Raw genomic sequence first — 15,858 nt, forward strand, 5'->3', positions numbered from 1 at the left:
TGTCTTTCCCAGGCAGCTAGCCTTCACTGGCACACTGAGGTTAAAAACCCACATTAAAGTTTCCTTATATATATATATATTTATTTATATATATTCATATGTATATATATTTATATATATATATATATATAAAAAAAGGATAAGGTGACAGAGGGCACTTCAGGCCTCTCCTACCGTGAGCAGATGATGTGCCCACACGCTGTGCTGAAGACACCTCTCGCTTGGTCGGTGAGTGGCTCATGACACCCGTGCTGTCACCCTGCTGACCGGTGCTCCTCTCATGGGAGGGACCTGCTCCCTGCCACGCTGTGCCCTTCTCTGGGAGCGCTGCTGGTGCCACAGACCAACATCTCGGCTCAGTTTCCTGCACTGCCAAGCGCTGTGGACATGAACTGGAGGGGACTCCAAGGAGAGAAGGAGGAGGAGAGAGGGGGCTGGTGGAGAAAAGAGCAACCTGGCCCTTAGAGAACCAGCATATCCATTTGTTGTACAGGCTGTGGTAGGAGGGAAACAAAAGCCACTGGTGCTGTTGGAAATGATGGTGTGTCTATGATGCTGAAATGCCGGAGCATTGCCAGAGTGTGTCAACTAAAGCTTCTTTGATTTCTTTCACTAGAGCGATCACCGTGTCATACACGTCTACGGTTTTGCTCACGTTATTTCCTAGGTAAAATTGTGCTCATCAATCTGTTCCAGGAGCAAAGCATTGCCGGTTCATCCCGCTGTGCACGTGTTCCTTGTTAAGTGTTCTGCTCTAAAATGTCCTTTTCCACCTTACAGCTGATGGACATGTGCCCTTGGCTCAAGGAAGGGCTGGAATGTGTCTTCCGCAAAGCAATGTCATCAGCTTCCACCTTAAAGAAACTGGTTTCAATTCTCTCCAGGTCATCTGTCCCAACTTTTATCTTCATGCACAGCAGGTTGATGTATGTCTCATAGCGGCTCTTCTGCAGGGAAAGAGGGTACAGAAAGCCTGGGAACAGGGACAAGCTATGACATATGTGGAAAGCAGATGCAGTGCATGTGCTGCAGTAGGAAACCCCATCCTATATCATCAGGATCCTGTTATTCACACACAAGAACTGTTTAACCACAGCACAATGCCTGGTCTATGAAAAGCCTGCAAAGAGGGATCAACACATCATTGAAAGGGTTGAGGAGAAAGGGGAAGATTATGCAAGCCTCTCCAGTTGCTTTTAGGGGTCTTGACTGCCACTCTGATTGTATAAGGTAGATACTGGTGCCAAAATGAAATCAACAGATCTGCTCCTTCCTTATTTAGGAGTTCCCCTCAATTGATTCAAATACTTCTGCTTGCCATTGTTCCCATCTAGTGATCCACTTATTACTGATGAGTTGTGTCCCCATTGCTCTTCATAGAGCACACACAAAGGGAGGCATCTCATCTTTATTCCAAGGCAAGATGGGACCTCTTTTCATAGACTTGTATAACACTCCTCCTTCCCCTAACCTCTCTGAGGCAGTCTATACCCAGTTCTTTGTCTGCACAGAGAAACAAGCATTTCTAGAGCACATCTCATAAGAGCGATGAGATGAATTATGCTTTGGAAGTGCCAGCTTCTCCTTGCAGACTGAAAAGGCAGCTCAGATGGAGACTGCTCTGCAGGCTTCCAAAACAAGATGTCTGTAAAACATGAGACAGCAACAAGCAACTATTTGAAAGACTGCTACTAAGACAAGGGAACCAGCAGCCAGAAACTGGCTTTGGAGAGTTAGGCTGGGTGCTATACAAAACAGTGGTACAACCCTGGTATGAGGGATGTGGAACGCTCAGCCTGGGCTAATAGTGGGAATAATCTAAGCTGCTGCTGGAAGTAGGATTAGAGGCTTCCAGAAGTCCCTTCCCACTGATATCTCTGTAGCAGGAATCATACCTTCTGCTCAGCTCTCACTGGAACAAAATATCCCATTTCTCACCCATTTAAATGCTTCTTAAACATCTCAGAGAGTCTCAACTTAGCTACATGCATCCTCAAAGGGAGGGCAATCAGCTGTAATGCTGGGTTTGGCTTTATTTACAGAAATGACTGCAGCAAACCAAGATTAATTCTCCCAGGGATTCCCTGAGCTTTTCATTAACGTTGCTGAAAAAGACTGATTCACACTGAGAACTGAACCACTTTCTTACTTGGGACCTGAGGAAATGTCAAGTTTCGCACAGTAAAGGAAGATTTTCTTTCTCTCATCAGTTTCCCTTTCCTCTGGTTAGAGATGACAGAGGGTAGAAAATGTTATTTCTTTTTTTAGCTTCAGTGCAAAACAGTGAGGCTTGCTGCTGCCCCAAGACACCCATCCAGCTTGTGAGCCCTCATCCTTCTCCCTCCTTTCACAGCATCCGCTCCAGAGTTCTTAGTTTTCCTCAATCAGTCAAGATATCATTTATCACAGAAAAGATGAAAGTTCCTTTACCTCGAATATTAGGTAATGTTCTTTGAGTCGGTATTCCTCAGCCTCCTTTGACTTAAGGCTCTTCTCTACAGGATGTAATTTATGCTCTGCTAATTCATCTGCAATCTGCTTCATTTTATTTTCATGAGATCTCAGCTGTTCCTCCTGCCGAGAGAAGCGTGTCAGGTATTAAAACACAGGAGAGCAACACCCAAGTGCACCGTCTGCCTATTGATGTGGGATCTGTTTCTGCAAGGACAGAAGCTCAGCTACCGTGCTGGAGCCAAAGGTGTGCAGTACATTTGCAGATTTATCTGATAAGGAGCAGCTGAAACACAGGTATTTGAGTGAGATCAAACCTCAGGTATTGCAAGTGCCAAGAGTGGATTTCTCTGGAACCTGGGCTTCTTCAGCATCATAAACACGAAATGCTCTACATCCTTTAGCAGGCAGGCAGAACCAGCAGTGTCGCAAGAGCAGCTCATTCTGCTCTTTTTGCAGATAAAAGTGGACTGGGCTCTGAGAGAGGCAGCATCTGGCCACATCTGGTTTATCAAACAGGAGCAGTGCCTCTGCCCTGACATTTCAGGCTATCCTCCCTTTTTCTGGGGACCAGTGACAGTGTGTCCCTACTTTTTGGAGATGCTAAGGCATGTTGGGCTTTCCTTGGACAGTGCAAACAAAAGCTACTCTTTGCATGGCAGATGCCATCCAAAATAAACCAGGGCTATAACCAGCTGTTGGCCTGAGCAGCACCAGCTGCATCAACTCCAGCAACAGAAAGGTGCTGGGATATGATGGGCAAAGAGTAATAAACAAGCAGGAATCAACAGCCATACAGGCATGTGTGTATGCATAGGGCTGTTCTATAGCCATTGCATAGGAAGCATTGGCCAGACACCAGGATTTGTCATGGTCTGTTCAAATTGCCCACTCCACTTCCCTGTTCCTGCCCTGAGCACCTGAATTGGGCAGGAGTTGGGGATGCTGCAGAGAGGCACAGACTGAGCTGTGTGCTGAAGGGCTGGCTGAGCTCTGGGCACCCTTCCATCACTCCTTCTCTCACACCTTACCTGGCACAGCTTGGTCATGGATGAAGGCAGGAGAGGGCGGCAGAACTTCTTCATGGAGCAGATTGCAGCTGGGAAGGCTGGGGCAGAGAAAATGGCAGCAACAAGGTTGATTCGCAGGATCCAGGAGAGCATTTCTTCCTTACTTCTGTTTATGGAGGAGGGGAGAAGAGAGGGGGTTTTTGTAAATGTTCCTGACCCAGGATCAGCCAGCTCAGAACAGCCCTGAAGCTTCACCTGCTTTCAGGAGTGCCATTGGTGGCCTTGCTTTGAAGGCATTCCTGTGCCACCCTGGGTTGTGAACAGAGGAAAACACTGGCTAATTGGCTCCTCTACAGTGGCCGAATGATTTCAGGGCTGCTGCAGGCTTCTTGAAGCCCTGGGAGGCCTCCCTTCCTCCTCAACTGATTGCATTTCCTGAGGAGCTGGGGAGAGGTAGCGTGGTGTCCATGACCAAGGATATTCTGCTCTTTGGAGAGTTAGAGCCACATAGCAGAGTTCCCACTGAGCAGTGTGGACCCCTCATTTGTGTCATTTGTGGGACACTGCCCAGGATCCCTCATCAGATGTGTTCAGACACTGCTCCAGCCCTCCAGTGGGCTTTCACTGCACAAATCCAGATGTCAAGCTTTAGCTTGACATTAGTACCTCAGCCCAACTTACAGGCAATGTCACCTATCTCAGTATGAGACAAAAAAAGCCCATCAGGCAGAAGATAATTCAATTACACTTGACACTTCCTAGCAGAGCAACTTTCCTCTGCAATGGACTAAAGAAGAAAAAGATATAGCCTGGCTGGGGAGATTCCTTTAACGAGCTTTAGACAGTTTCCCCATCAAAAGCTGACAAGGGGAATCATCAGCTCCTTAGTTCAGTGCACCATATAGATTTTCTCCCTTCCACAGACTGACAATAGAGGTTAGGTAAGGGGAGTCCTTCACTCGGCCCTTTACATCCCTGCCCATCCTGCTCAGCACAGCTTGGTAACACATGAGAAAGGACCTCCATGACTGACAAACAAGCTGTCAAGAGCAACAGGTAGAAACTATGACCAAGTCCTTTGCACAACCCTACAGACCTCACCTTCATCTCTCCTGCTCAGCACCTTCCCCCCCACAGGTGTGTTCCCTACTGTGTGTGTTGATCTGGCCAGGTCGGAGGGAGTCTGGTGGTGGCTGGAGGTCAGGCTGCCCATCCAGGCTCTGTGGGAAGAGCTGGTACTTACGGTGCCTGGAAGAGGAAGACTCTCCAGTCAGCTGTCTTCAGCTTGAGCACATTGGACTTCTTGCTGTAGTCAGAGGCTTTGGTGGCTAAGGCGTGGTGCACACGGATGGCATTTTTCAGATCCACTTCAGAGAGGTCTTTGTCAGGTTTGTATTCATCCTGCGGAGAGGAACGTTAATTGGATAATGACAACACTACCATTTGTGGGCTACTTTAATGAACTTGCCTTTCTCTGTGTGTTATAATCACAGAGTGCCAAGAGCAGGAAAAGCACTGCTTTGTACCGTAACTGCGAGGAGCTGATAATGATAATAATTAACATCTGGCAAATTCTTCTGTCATTAAGTTCACTGGGAAGATGTGAAGAAGGAGATGAAACTTTTAAATGTAATTATCAATAGTTCTCTCTAACACGGCACACGCCTGAGGCTTTGGGGGAAGGTTTCTGCAGAGCTTCCCACAGTGCAGAGCCCGTATCAGCGACCTGCCCCGGTGCTGCAGCTGTGTGGTAGAGCATCTGGCTTTGGGTTCTGCATCGTCTCAGGCAGGTCTGAAGCCAGTGCACCTCAGTGCCGGTCGGGGGATGAGGCTGGCTTGCCCTGCTGATTACAGTGCAAACCTACAAGACTAATTTGCACTTATGTTTTGCTTCCCTTGACTGTCCTTGGCTGTCAGCACAGCGATGGCTCTGCCCGATGTGTCCCAGCCCTTCCTTAGCTTTCAAGCTAGGCCTTGGTCTGTTCTGCAGATCTGTGAAAAGATGTTTTTTTCCCTGTGTCCTGCTGGTACAAATCCAGGGAAAAGTCGTGCTACAGTCTCCTGATGGCCAGCCCTGGTCAGTAAGGCTGTTCTCTGGCCAGAAAGGTCTCCTCTCTGCTGCTTTTCAGAGCACCATGAACCAGCACTCCCTAGCCCATGGATGTGGTTCACCCAGATCCTTGCTTCTGATGAGAAATAAGTTTCTGAAGCCTTTCCTTCCTTCCTTTTTAGAAGCAATCATCCCAGATGATTGGTGTGGTTGCCATACTACGTTCACTGGCACATGATACTTGCCCACGTGCAAAGAAATGTCATGGGACCCAGAGCACAGAGATGTCTGGTATGGACTCCTGCCTCATGCAACTGCCTTCATAAGGGTGAACCCCAAAGAAAAGCCCTGGATTTCCTGCAGAGGAAGGGGTGGCTGCTATAGGCACCCTGCGTTCAGGGTGACATCCAGAAGGGCTGCACTGCATGGCAGTAGAGATGACCTTTCCACAGTGGGGATTTCAGGAGCCAGAAGAAAGGGCTATTAACTTTTTAACAATAAAAAACAAATGCTTTGCCCTATGACTACCTAATATGCTACCCCACTTGGAGAGAAATAGTTGCTGCTCAGGCCTCATGTCTTGTAAAGAGATTTCCAATTCTGGATGTTTTTACAAGGCTGAAGCTCTTTGGATCTGAATAAATCTGGCTGTGATACCCATGATCTCTCATTTCAAGATAAGCTTTCCGAAAATACAAGTGCAAATTGCTAGGCTTAATGGCATGCGACAAGGAGAAACTGCCACCACTGCCAACTGGTTTGACTAATGCAGATCTTCATCTCGAATGGTATCATCATGTATTGCCTTTACTGATTACAGGCTCAGAGACATCAATGTAGATGTAAGTAAAAGCCAAATCTTCTTTTTTCTAACACTTGGCCTAGTAAACCAGCATAAAGCTGAATCAAGCAGGTTTTTCTGACTTCTGCCTCCCTGCTGGTGGAAACAGGCTGTGTTTGCAGGAGGACATGATGCTGGAGGCTCACTTATGCACTTAATGCCTGTGCTGCAATAGCTGTAATTCTATGTATGGCTGTTGCTGCTGGGAGACCTCTCTGTGCTCTTAAACAGGTACCCTCCACGCACAGCTCCAACGCTGCACAGTGCCTCACACACACAGCTAGAGCCCACCACCGTACTCAGCACTGACACCATAGTGTAGGCTCCACGATGTAGCCTTTCCCTGGAGAATAATCCCATGGCCTCCAGCAAAGCATGTCAGCTCTGCTCCAAAGCCTCGAGCAGCTTCTCTACATTTTGCTCACTCCCTTTCTGGGCTTTGATGTCAGTTTAAGTGCATGCACAAACTGCTGCTGAGGAAGAGACATGTCCAAAACCATAACAGTAACTCAGACGCTTTCAGTGAAGGGATTAAATCTCAAATAAACCAATTCACACTAAAACACAGGCAGTATCACATTTGGAGTAACTTCAGGCAATGTCTTGTCCACGCTATAGTACCGCTAACCTCACTCTCACCTTTTTCTTGGTGTTATTATCCTGCCATAGAATTCCTGGCAAAGAAGTTAACTTGGTATCACAGGGATGTTGAATTTCTCTCTTACATGTCCTGCACTGTTCACACAGATACTTCTCACTAGGAAATGGGCAAGGTATGCTGTGCCACACCATTCCAGTTACCTTTAGCCCCCAGCCCTTGAATGGTGACATGTTTATTTCCCCATAGATGCAACAATTTTCAGGGTCTGTTTTGGTGATATCTTATGCAGGAATTGAGCCCAGATGTGGAAGCTTTGTTTCGGAATCCCTCTAAATTAATCTCATTCTCTTTCAGTTTTTAATGTTGATGCTGTAGACAGACTGCATTCATGTGCCTCTCCTGCCTTCACAAAGGCTCTGCTTAAACATGCATAACCACCCCCTTGCCTGGGATTACTTTCTGCCATGGCAGTCCTCCATGGTGTCTTCAGTTCACTTTTCTTATGCCAGCTCTCCCCTGTTGCCCACTCCCGCGAGTGAGTAGTACGAGATTCATAACTAATATGAATTCCCCAGCTTAAAACTTGTTTGGTCAAGAAAATGTGCCTATCTTTCGTGCCTGCCTCCATAGGGAACCTGGATGGGGCGAGAGAGCCCAGTGTCTTGGTCCTGCTGCCCTCTCCTCTGTACTCAGCACTACTCAACACTAGCCCTGGGCAGTGATTGGAATATACACATGGAATTACAGAGATTTCTCATGCTCTGGCTTGTGAGTGGGTTTTCCTCATTTTCCTTTTCTTCAGCTCACATCTACCACCTTAAACCATGTAATGAGGAAAACCAACCACTGTGCCCTTTTCAGTCTGGTCATGAAATTGGCTCTCGAAGTAGCACTACCATGTCAAGGGCCTGCCTGCATGAGACAGCATCTGTGGCTCGGGGCGGCAGTGGGAACTCCTTCATGGTCTGGGGCTGGAAGACCTGCACCCTTTCCAGTACTTCCATATAAAAGCACTTCATGCTTTATAGCTCTCCATCATGCCTCTCAATACCCCTCTATGTGTGGTGATTAAGGGTTATTATCCCCATTTCACAAAGGTGAAGTAAGTTGCCAAAGGCCATGGAGTGAGTCAGTGCCCAGAGCAGATTAGAGCACAGGAGAGGTGTGCCCTGCTCCCTGCATTTCTTCCCCCAGATTGTGCTGCATCCCTTTAGGGGATCAAGTAATTGCTTCAACAGACTATGCTAGAACATGCTAATCCAGCAATTAACACTGTCAGTGACATGTGACATTGCTCCATCAGCAGGTTTATGGCTGCTGCCCGAATTGCTTCAAACAAACTTAGACCTGTCCACCCACCCACTCTTCTGCCTATTTGGTGTCCACCTCTCTTTGCATCTGCCTATTCCTTCCTTCTATACATCTATCACCCCAGGCCCTTCTTCCTCTCTCTCTTACTCTTATTTCTACTCAGCTTGCTCCCCAAAACCAAACTGAGAAGAGCTTCCTACTAAACTTTTGGGAATTTCCTGTTAAAGCCTAGATCCTTAGTTTGGTCAGAGCGAAAAACTGGAATCAGGCTGAACCTGTGCTCCATGGCATCAGGTGGGTCTGGAAGCAGGTACTTTCTCCTCTATCTTCACATCAGGAAAGCTTTTCCCAGTGATTTGTGATAAAGCCGTCTTCTACTCATATTTATTTGCAAGCATCTTCCACTGAGAGCTTGGGAGGCTGGCACACTTCTCCTTCCCACATTGTGTAACTCTTTTGTTCTGCAAACCACCCCATAGGCAAGAAATAGCAATAAAAATCCACAGGGCAGGTGGATGTTTAACATCCTCTTGTGGTGCTGGGAATGCTTGGAAGTGGCAGCGCAAGGACTTTGTCTTCATGGTCTCATGCTTCTTCCCTGTCTCTGCAAGCCTGATAGACAGTGTCTACAGCCCAGCCCAAGGAACCCTTTGAAGGGGGCCATATAGTCTGGCAGCATCTCAAGACTAAGAAATCCCTCTTTGCCCAAATCTTTTTTCAAACATTCATCAGGTTAATTTTTGTTGTTCCAAATTGTACTTCCTTGGGGCACCCTTGACAATTCTGGTGTCTCCCGCTGATTACATATCAGTCACGGCTGTTATTTGTCAGACAGTTTCATAATCCAGCCATATCTCATGTGTTCTGCTTCTTGAGTCCTTGCCCTCAATCAAGAAAGCCCTCAATCTCTTAACCCGAAGGTCATCTAGATAAGAACAATGGTCTTCTAACTGACATGTCAGTCTCATCCTCACTCTCTTTTTAAATTTTAAACCTAGCACTAACATAAGGAACTGTGTTAATACAACAGTCTGGATGGTCACGCCCCTAGCCTTGCACAGCAAAGAAAACCCAACCCCTCTGCCCCCTCAGCAACAATGACACTCAGTGTTGGCTTCATGGCTCCTTCTCCTGCTGTCCAAGCAGTCAAGAAAACCTTCAGTAAACTGAAGTAAACAGCATGGGAAGAAAATCCTGTCCTGAAAGTGTATTTCATTCTGAATATACCCCCTCAACAGACTCATCCCAAGAGACATGGGCCTTGGTGAAAAATTCATTTAGGTCTAAATGGTTCCTCTGATTTTGATGAAATTGCATTAACTCCCCCTGTTCCCTCCCTCCCCGAAAAACTGCCGTAAAATGTTGTTGATGGTAAATCCTCATGGTCAGAATGAGGACCTCTTTGGTGGACTCCATGTGGAAGCTTGTAACAAGACAAGAGACTGAGATGTAAGAAGAGTGTTACTGACTTGAAGAATGCCATGCTTTAAGAGATGGAGAAAATCTGGGCTCTCCTGTATGCTGCAGCTTCCCCCAGCTGCAGGAGACAGTGGCAAGGCTGTAAAAACACCACTTGGCTAAGAGCAACCCATACTGTAAATTACAACTGGCTGCTGCCAGACGTCTGTTGGCTTTGTGACATGTGCCATAGGATCTGGCAAAACATGAGAACCACTGGGGTGTGCTACAAGCTCTGAGTCATAATTCCATGCTGCCCTGAGGATCTTTCTGCCTTCCTTATATAATCCAATGTTTGTTTACTCTTATTGCTCTGGAGATAATGCTGCAATGCCTAGGAACATCTACCCACAGGGAGTGCTGTTCCAGCAAGGTGAGTTCAATGGGTTACTGCATAGCATGAGCTACCTACTAAGGTAGTTCAGTCTTAGTTCAGTGGGTTATGCCATGCATGATGAACAGACATTTGGCATCCCTGGCTGGCTCACACTGACATTCAAGTGAGCCCCTATCCAAGCTTCTTGGATTTTCCCACAGAAAAGAAGACTACCCATGTAAATCCTCCTAGCATCCAAGTGTCTCAAAAGGTGGAGATAGGAATGCTATAGCACACAAGGAAGCTCTTCCATGGTGATTTTGACTCCAGTGAGGACCTAAGATTTATACTTGCATTGACTAGAGGCTGCTACAGAATGAACAGAGATGAAGAGAGGGAGAAAGTGTCACTTGGCAACCCATGGATGGACCCAGTTCAGCAAGGTCTTGATGGAAAAGATAAACTTTTAGCATGGTCTATACCAGACTCAGCGAAGCTGCTCATAATCAGATCTGTGCCAGCAAATAAAACAATAGGCAGGATAAGACTGGTCTGATGCTTCGCCTCTTCAGCTTCCTATTGCGTGTCTCACCTTATTTCACCAACTCCCTATACCATCTGTTCATTCATCCTCCCCAACAACTCCTACTTGCTTGGACATTTCTGCAGAAATCTTGCTTCAGTGTTCCCTCTTGCACACTTATTCCTGTATTGTCCTCTTCTGAGGCTGTGAATAACCACGTGAATACCACCACCAAAGGCGACAGGACCCTCCAGTTCAGTATACTGGTCTCTGCAGTAACTCTGTAGATGCCCATGCATGCATTAGGACATGGATTCACCTCTACCTGCATCTGTGGGTCTCCTTTTTAGGACAGTATGACTGCTTTGGAGACAGCATGAAATATCAAATGGGATAGTCCACCACAGTTACCTTTTGTAAATAAAGGACGGTCCCTTTAAGCACAGCATAAAATTTCTTCCAGCCTCTTCTTCCTCTGGGAGCTAAAATAGGAAGAACATTGAATTATACATGCCTGCCTCTGCCAGTGCTGTTTGACCTCCACATTTCTGGCAAAACAAACCTTTCTCCTGACCCACCACCGGCACGCATTGATGCCCACACATTATGTACCTCCAAGCTATTGATTATGAGTTGCTTGTCTCCAGGGACAGATGGTTGAGAGACATGGGCTGGGATATGCAGCCTTCCAGCAGGAACACAAGCAGATCAAAAACTGAGATGAGCACAGTGGACATGTGCAGGAAGCCTCTGCTCCTCCAAACCCAGGTTCATGTTCCTTGGATTAAGTGCTTGAGGAGCAGAGACATTCCTTGAGCTCTCCTGCTTCAGGTAAGTTAGGCAGATATAGCCTGGACAAGGCAGCTTCTCTTCTACTGACAAGGAGCATTACCACCAGTTGTCTTGATGGACTTAGGGACAAAAAGTTGGAAGCTGGAGAGGGACAGGAGGGGAGGGGAACCATCTACACCACCACAAGACAGCTGACCCCCCAAGCATGGGCTATTAAGAAAGTGGTGGAAGCAAGGGAGGTCTTTGGTGGTAATCTCTACTCAAGACTGCAGTGACTGGGCCAATCATATCGTCAGCTAAAGGGGTTATTTAAGGTTTTATTAATCTCTGCTCAGTTCCCAAATATATTTTCCTTTACCTTTCCTGTCATTCCATATGCTGTCAGCAGAGCTGTGATGCATCCCGCTGCCCAGGCAGCACACAGCAGCTGTTCCCAGCACATGGCAGGATATGGACAGAAGCAAAGCTTCAAAAACCAGACCAACAGCTGGGGTTGAGATGGGCAACTGCTGTGGAACCAGCTTAGAATGTGAGATTCAGGGTTATGCCCATGAGCAGGATGGAAGACTAGGTCTACCTGTGTGGGACAGGCACAGTTAGGTACTTTGGAAGACTGAGGTCTCCTGAAAACATGTCTACAAATGCCTCAGGAGACCCTCCTGTCCCTCTGCCTTGGCACTCATGGATGTGGGGATCTCTCATGTGTTCCCGGGAAGTGGTGAGGAGATGCAGGAGAGCCAGGGAAGAAGCTAGGGCAAGGCTTTGCTACTGCCTGGGGCACATCTCCTCCTGTCCCATTAACACGTACTTCTCTTCCCATCCATGTCTGCATGGGTTTTCCGCGTGAGGACACCATGCTTGTAGGTGACTGCGTTCAGCGCTTGGGGGATGTCCAGGAAGGGGTTGCTGCTGTCAACAATCCTGGTCACTTTCTTGGCGCTGGCTCCGAATTTGTCATCTACCAGCTCCGACAGCGACTTCCTCAACTCGTCCTCATCGCTTGGAAACAAAGTCAGAGAACAGATTGAGTGAAGGACACGCTGGTCAGGTCACAGTCTGTCCCATCTGATTTGGTTTTAAAGAGAACTCTTTATTACAAGTCTGGTCAGAGAAATAAGATAGAGATAGAGGGACTGTAGCACTCAGTGTGCCAATGGTGGTGATCAGGACATGAGAACAGGTGGCAGGTACCTGTCCTAGTGAGGCTACTCAAAGCAGGTGAGGGAACGGGTGCTTGTCCAAACACCAGGAAACTGCAGACACACCATTGCTGAGGACTGCAAGCATCCCACAGGGACAGTCTCATAAAATGAGAGGTCTTTTGCTGAAGATTAGCTGTCACTGGGTTTTCTCAGCCCTGAGAGGCAGCCCCTGGGGCATCCTAGATATTGAAGGAGCTTGAGGGATGTCCTCTGCATCTCTGAGGAACAAAATGCCTGCAGACATTAGGGAGATGGATCACTAGACCAAAAACCCACAAACCCTGGAACGGATTATACATCAGCTCCCCATTTGTGTCCTCAGCGTGAGCCAGCAGAGAGCATGAAATACTGGTCATTGCCATAAAACCTGCTTCTCCTCACGGATATCCTGGTCCTGGACCCTGGATAGCATGGGCCGAGCAGCTTAGGGAAGTGTCCAGTGACTCCACCACGCCTGTTTGAAGTAAAATCTACTCTGGTGCTTAGAAACTAGAATTTGTATGGGAAGTGATATTTTCCAGTGTCACTGGGACACTAAGGAGGGAGAGCAAGCAGGGAATTTCTGTTCTGTGTGATACATGTCAGTGTCTAAATGGTATCTGCAAACTTGGGTTGCAGATTAGATTGGGACCAAACCTCAGCTGAGGGAATGAATCCACTATCTGGGATGAAGAGAAGGATGATTTCTCAGCCCTCAGCACCCACAGGAGCCCTGCCGCTTAGGCAGAATCCAGGCACCCTGCCTGGGTAGGGATTTAGTGGGGCTCAGCTCTCTGAGCTGCACCAGAGGGACCCCTCTGAGCTCAGGCTTTCTGCTGGGATGATGGCCATATACCTGCCTGTCTGATTGGGTTTTGCAAGCAAGGGCATTTCATTCCCTGTGATGACAAGGACAGAAGACAGAGGGAAACAGGGAGATGAGGGTATTGCCCGTGCAAAGTTACAACTCAGTGCCACGTCTCTGAAAGAAAACCAGGTACCCACTTCCAGGAGCATCTGTCCCACAGCAAAGGAGCTGAGTGGTCTCTCATGTTGCATCCTGTCCATCTGCAACCAAGCAGGACACCCTGCAGCAAGGCAGGTCCCAGGCTGGTGTGGGGTAAATGATGGGGTGGAAGGATAAAAGCAGGGTGGGTAGAGGAGGGCAGGAGTGGGGCAGATGCTGCTGAGTGGAGCTGCAGCGCTGCAGTGGGATCCCGCGATGCTGACACCCCTCGGACATGCCCAGCCATGCAGCGTGTGCTGGCAGGTGTTGTGTAACCACTGCCTGCATCCAGCGAGCAGATGCACTTCTGCTGAACTCCCCTTACATAAACCATCCCACCAGCATCTTCTGTGGAGCTGCAGAGCTCCCTCTCGTGACCACGTCCACCAGCCGACCCTGCCGCTGCTGCAGCGCTGGCACCGCTGCTTTCCTCTCGCACAGATGCCACGCAAGATGACCTTTCTGAACTGAAACTGGTGCTATGTCACCTGCTAAGAAACCACTGCCCCTCCGGGGACGCTGCTGGCTGTGCCCCTCCCAAAGGAGACACCAGCCCACAGCGATCACTGCTGCCATCAGGGCATGGGTGGCAGTGGAGGCTCCTGCTCTGCAAAGCAGAGGTATGCTGGGGAGGGAGGCAGCATCAAACCACTTTTCTGGCCAGAACAGTGAGAAGAGCAGGTGATGGAGCTAATGGCCTAGAAGGTCCTCCTCAGTCCCATGACCCTCTGTACACAGAGTGGTCTGAGGCTAGGGAGGAGAGGAGAGGGAAGATGTTCACAGTGTTAGCTTGAAGCCCCAGGTCTGTCATGGGCTTCCCCATGGCAGTGGTGGGGAGGCATCTGGGCTGGGAGCACAGTGCACTCCTTTCTGGGGGTCCTGCCCTTTGCTCTAGCAGGGGATGTGTAGCAGAGCAGGGGAAGCAAGGCAGAGAAAGATGCTGTGTGAACCTCTCATAGAGGCCATCGTGCTAGCTGTTCCTAAACTTGTTTCAGGGTAACAAATGATGATATGGAGGAGCAGACAGCGCATCTCATTGAGTGTGTGGACAACATAAAAGTAAGAGGTATGGAGCCACCACCCAGAGGGACAAGAGCCTCACTACATGCAGCACGCCAGTACGGCACAGGGGTGGAGAGGTCCTGCAGAAGGATCAGATGGGGCTGGCTGACTGCAGAAACAGCCCTCAGGCTCCGGGTGAACAGCGGGACGAACAGGAGCAGTCAGTCAGCTGTGTAACAGCGGCACTGTGAGGAGGCGAAGAGAAGTGATCCTCCTCTACCATGCACTCATCGCATCTTGACACAGCAAACAGTATTGGGCGCACAGTACAGGAAAGGGCACCAACAAGGTGGAGAGAGTTCAGTTGAGGTTCTCTATCCTTGGGCGTTTTCAGGATCAAACTGAACAAAGCCCCTAGCATCCTGGTCTTAATTCAATGTTGACCATATTTTGAAGAGGAAGCTGGACTGGAGATCTCACAAGGTCTCTTCCTGCCTGAGTGATTCGCTGATACTATTTCCAAAAGAACATAAATGGAAGAGATGGAAAGTCTCAGTGACCAAAAGAACACCAGATCTCAAGCTCCTTGTGTAAAGACCTCTAAAGCACCTGAAGGGGGGACCTGCATTCATAGGTGTAATAGTAAACAAAGAGGGCATTCCCTTCATTTAGATCATGCCTGTGGACTCTGTGTCCACAGACTGCCACCAGCCTCCTCGTCTGCTTTGTGTCTAAGCCATAAATAAACCTAGCTTACCTACAGGAGGGACATCAGTGTTTATAGGCTTGGAAATGTTCCGGGAGCTTCTGGGGCTAAAACCATGACTCAAAACCTGTCAGCTACTTTGAAAGACACACTATCTCTCAAATGCTTAACATATACTTACATGGCCCACTCCAGCTTCTCATTCTTGATGGAGTTATATAGTGTCTGAAACAAAAACATGGTGTTAGCTGTGTCTCTCATAGAAAACATGTCTGGGTTGTGGAGACCATCTCCTCCACACCCTGTTTGTGTTCTTGGAGAGATATTTTCCTTGCTGAACTGTCCTGGAGAAGTATTCACCAGTGAGCAGCACAACTGCTGTCCTGCTAGACCCATTTTTGTCTGTGTGCCATGCTAGGTATTGGGCTGCACACATCAGCAGCAGAGGGGTCTGACAGCCAGCCCAGCTTAGAGGCTTGTACATGATATTTTGGACTAATTCTGGGTGCTGCATCTATTCCTTAGTGAATCCTGGCCTACACAAGCATGGTAGAAGACTCCGGGGTGTGCCCAGACACCTCCAATGTCTTAGTTAGGGGAAAGGGACAGA

General features: G+C 48.2%; 1 protein-coding gene across 1 annotated transcript in view; it reads right to left on the reverse strand.

The window, feature by feature from the left end:
* Positions 1–740: 740 nt before the first annotated feature.
* Positions 741–15,858, reverse strand: part of PSD2 (pleckstrin and Sec7 domain containing 2) — a gene marked incomplete at both ends in the record, with an annotated part of 32,906 nt that continues 17,788 nt past the window's right edge. Inside the window, 7 exons of the mRNA XM_080626927.1 lie at positions 741–947; positions 2,431–2,574; positions 3,483–3,627; positions 4,705–4,862; positions 10,973–11,043; positions 12,162–12,352; positions 15,430–15,473. Coding sequence (XP_080483053.1) covers positions 741–947; positions 2,431–2,574; positions 3,483–3,627; positions 4,705–4,862; positions 10,973–11,043; positions 12,162–12,352; positions 15,430–15,473 — 960 coding nt within the window. The remainder of the gene's footprint in view (positions 948–2,430; positions 2,575–3,482; positions 3,628–4,704; positions 4,863–10,972; positions 11,044–12,161; positions 12,353–15,429; positions 15,474–15,858) is intronic.

The sequence above is a fragment of the Psittacula echo genome, assembly GCF_963264785.1.
Source record: "Psittacula echo genome assembly, chromosome: 11".
Classification (NCBI taxonomy): domain Eukaryota; kingdom Metazoa; phylum Chordata; class Aves; order Psittaciformes; family Psittacidae; genus Psittacula; species Psittacula echo.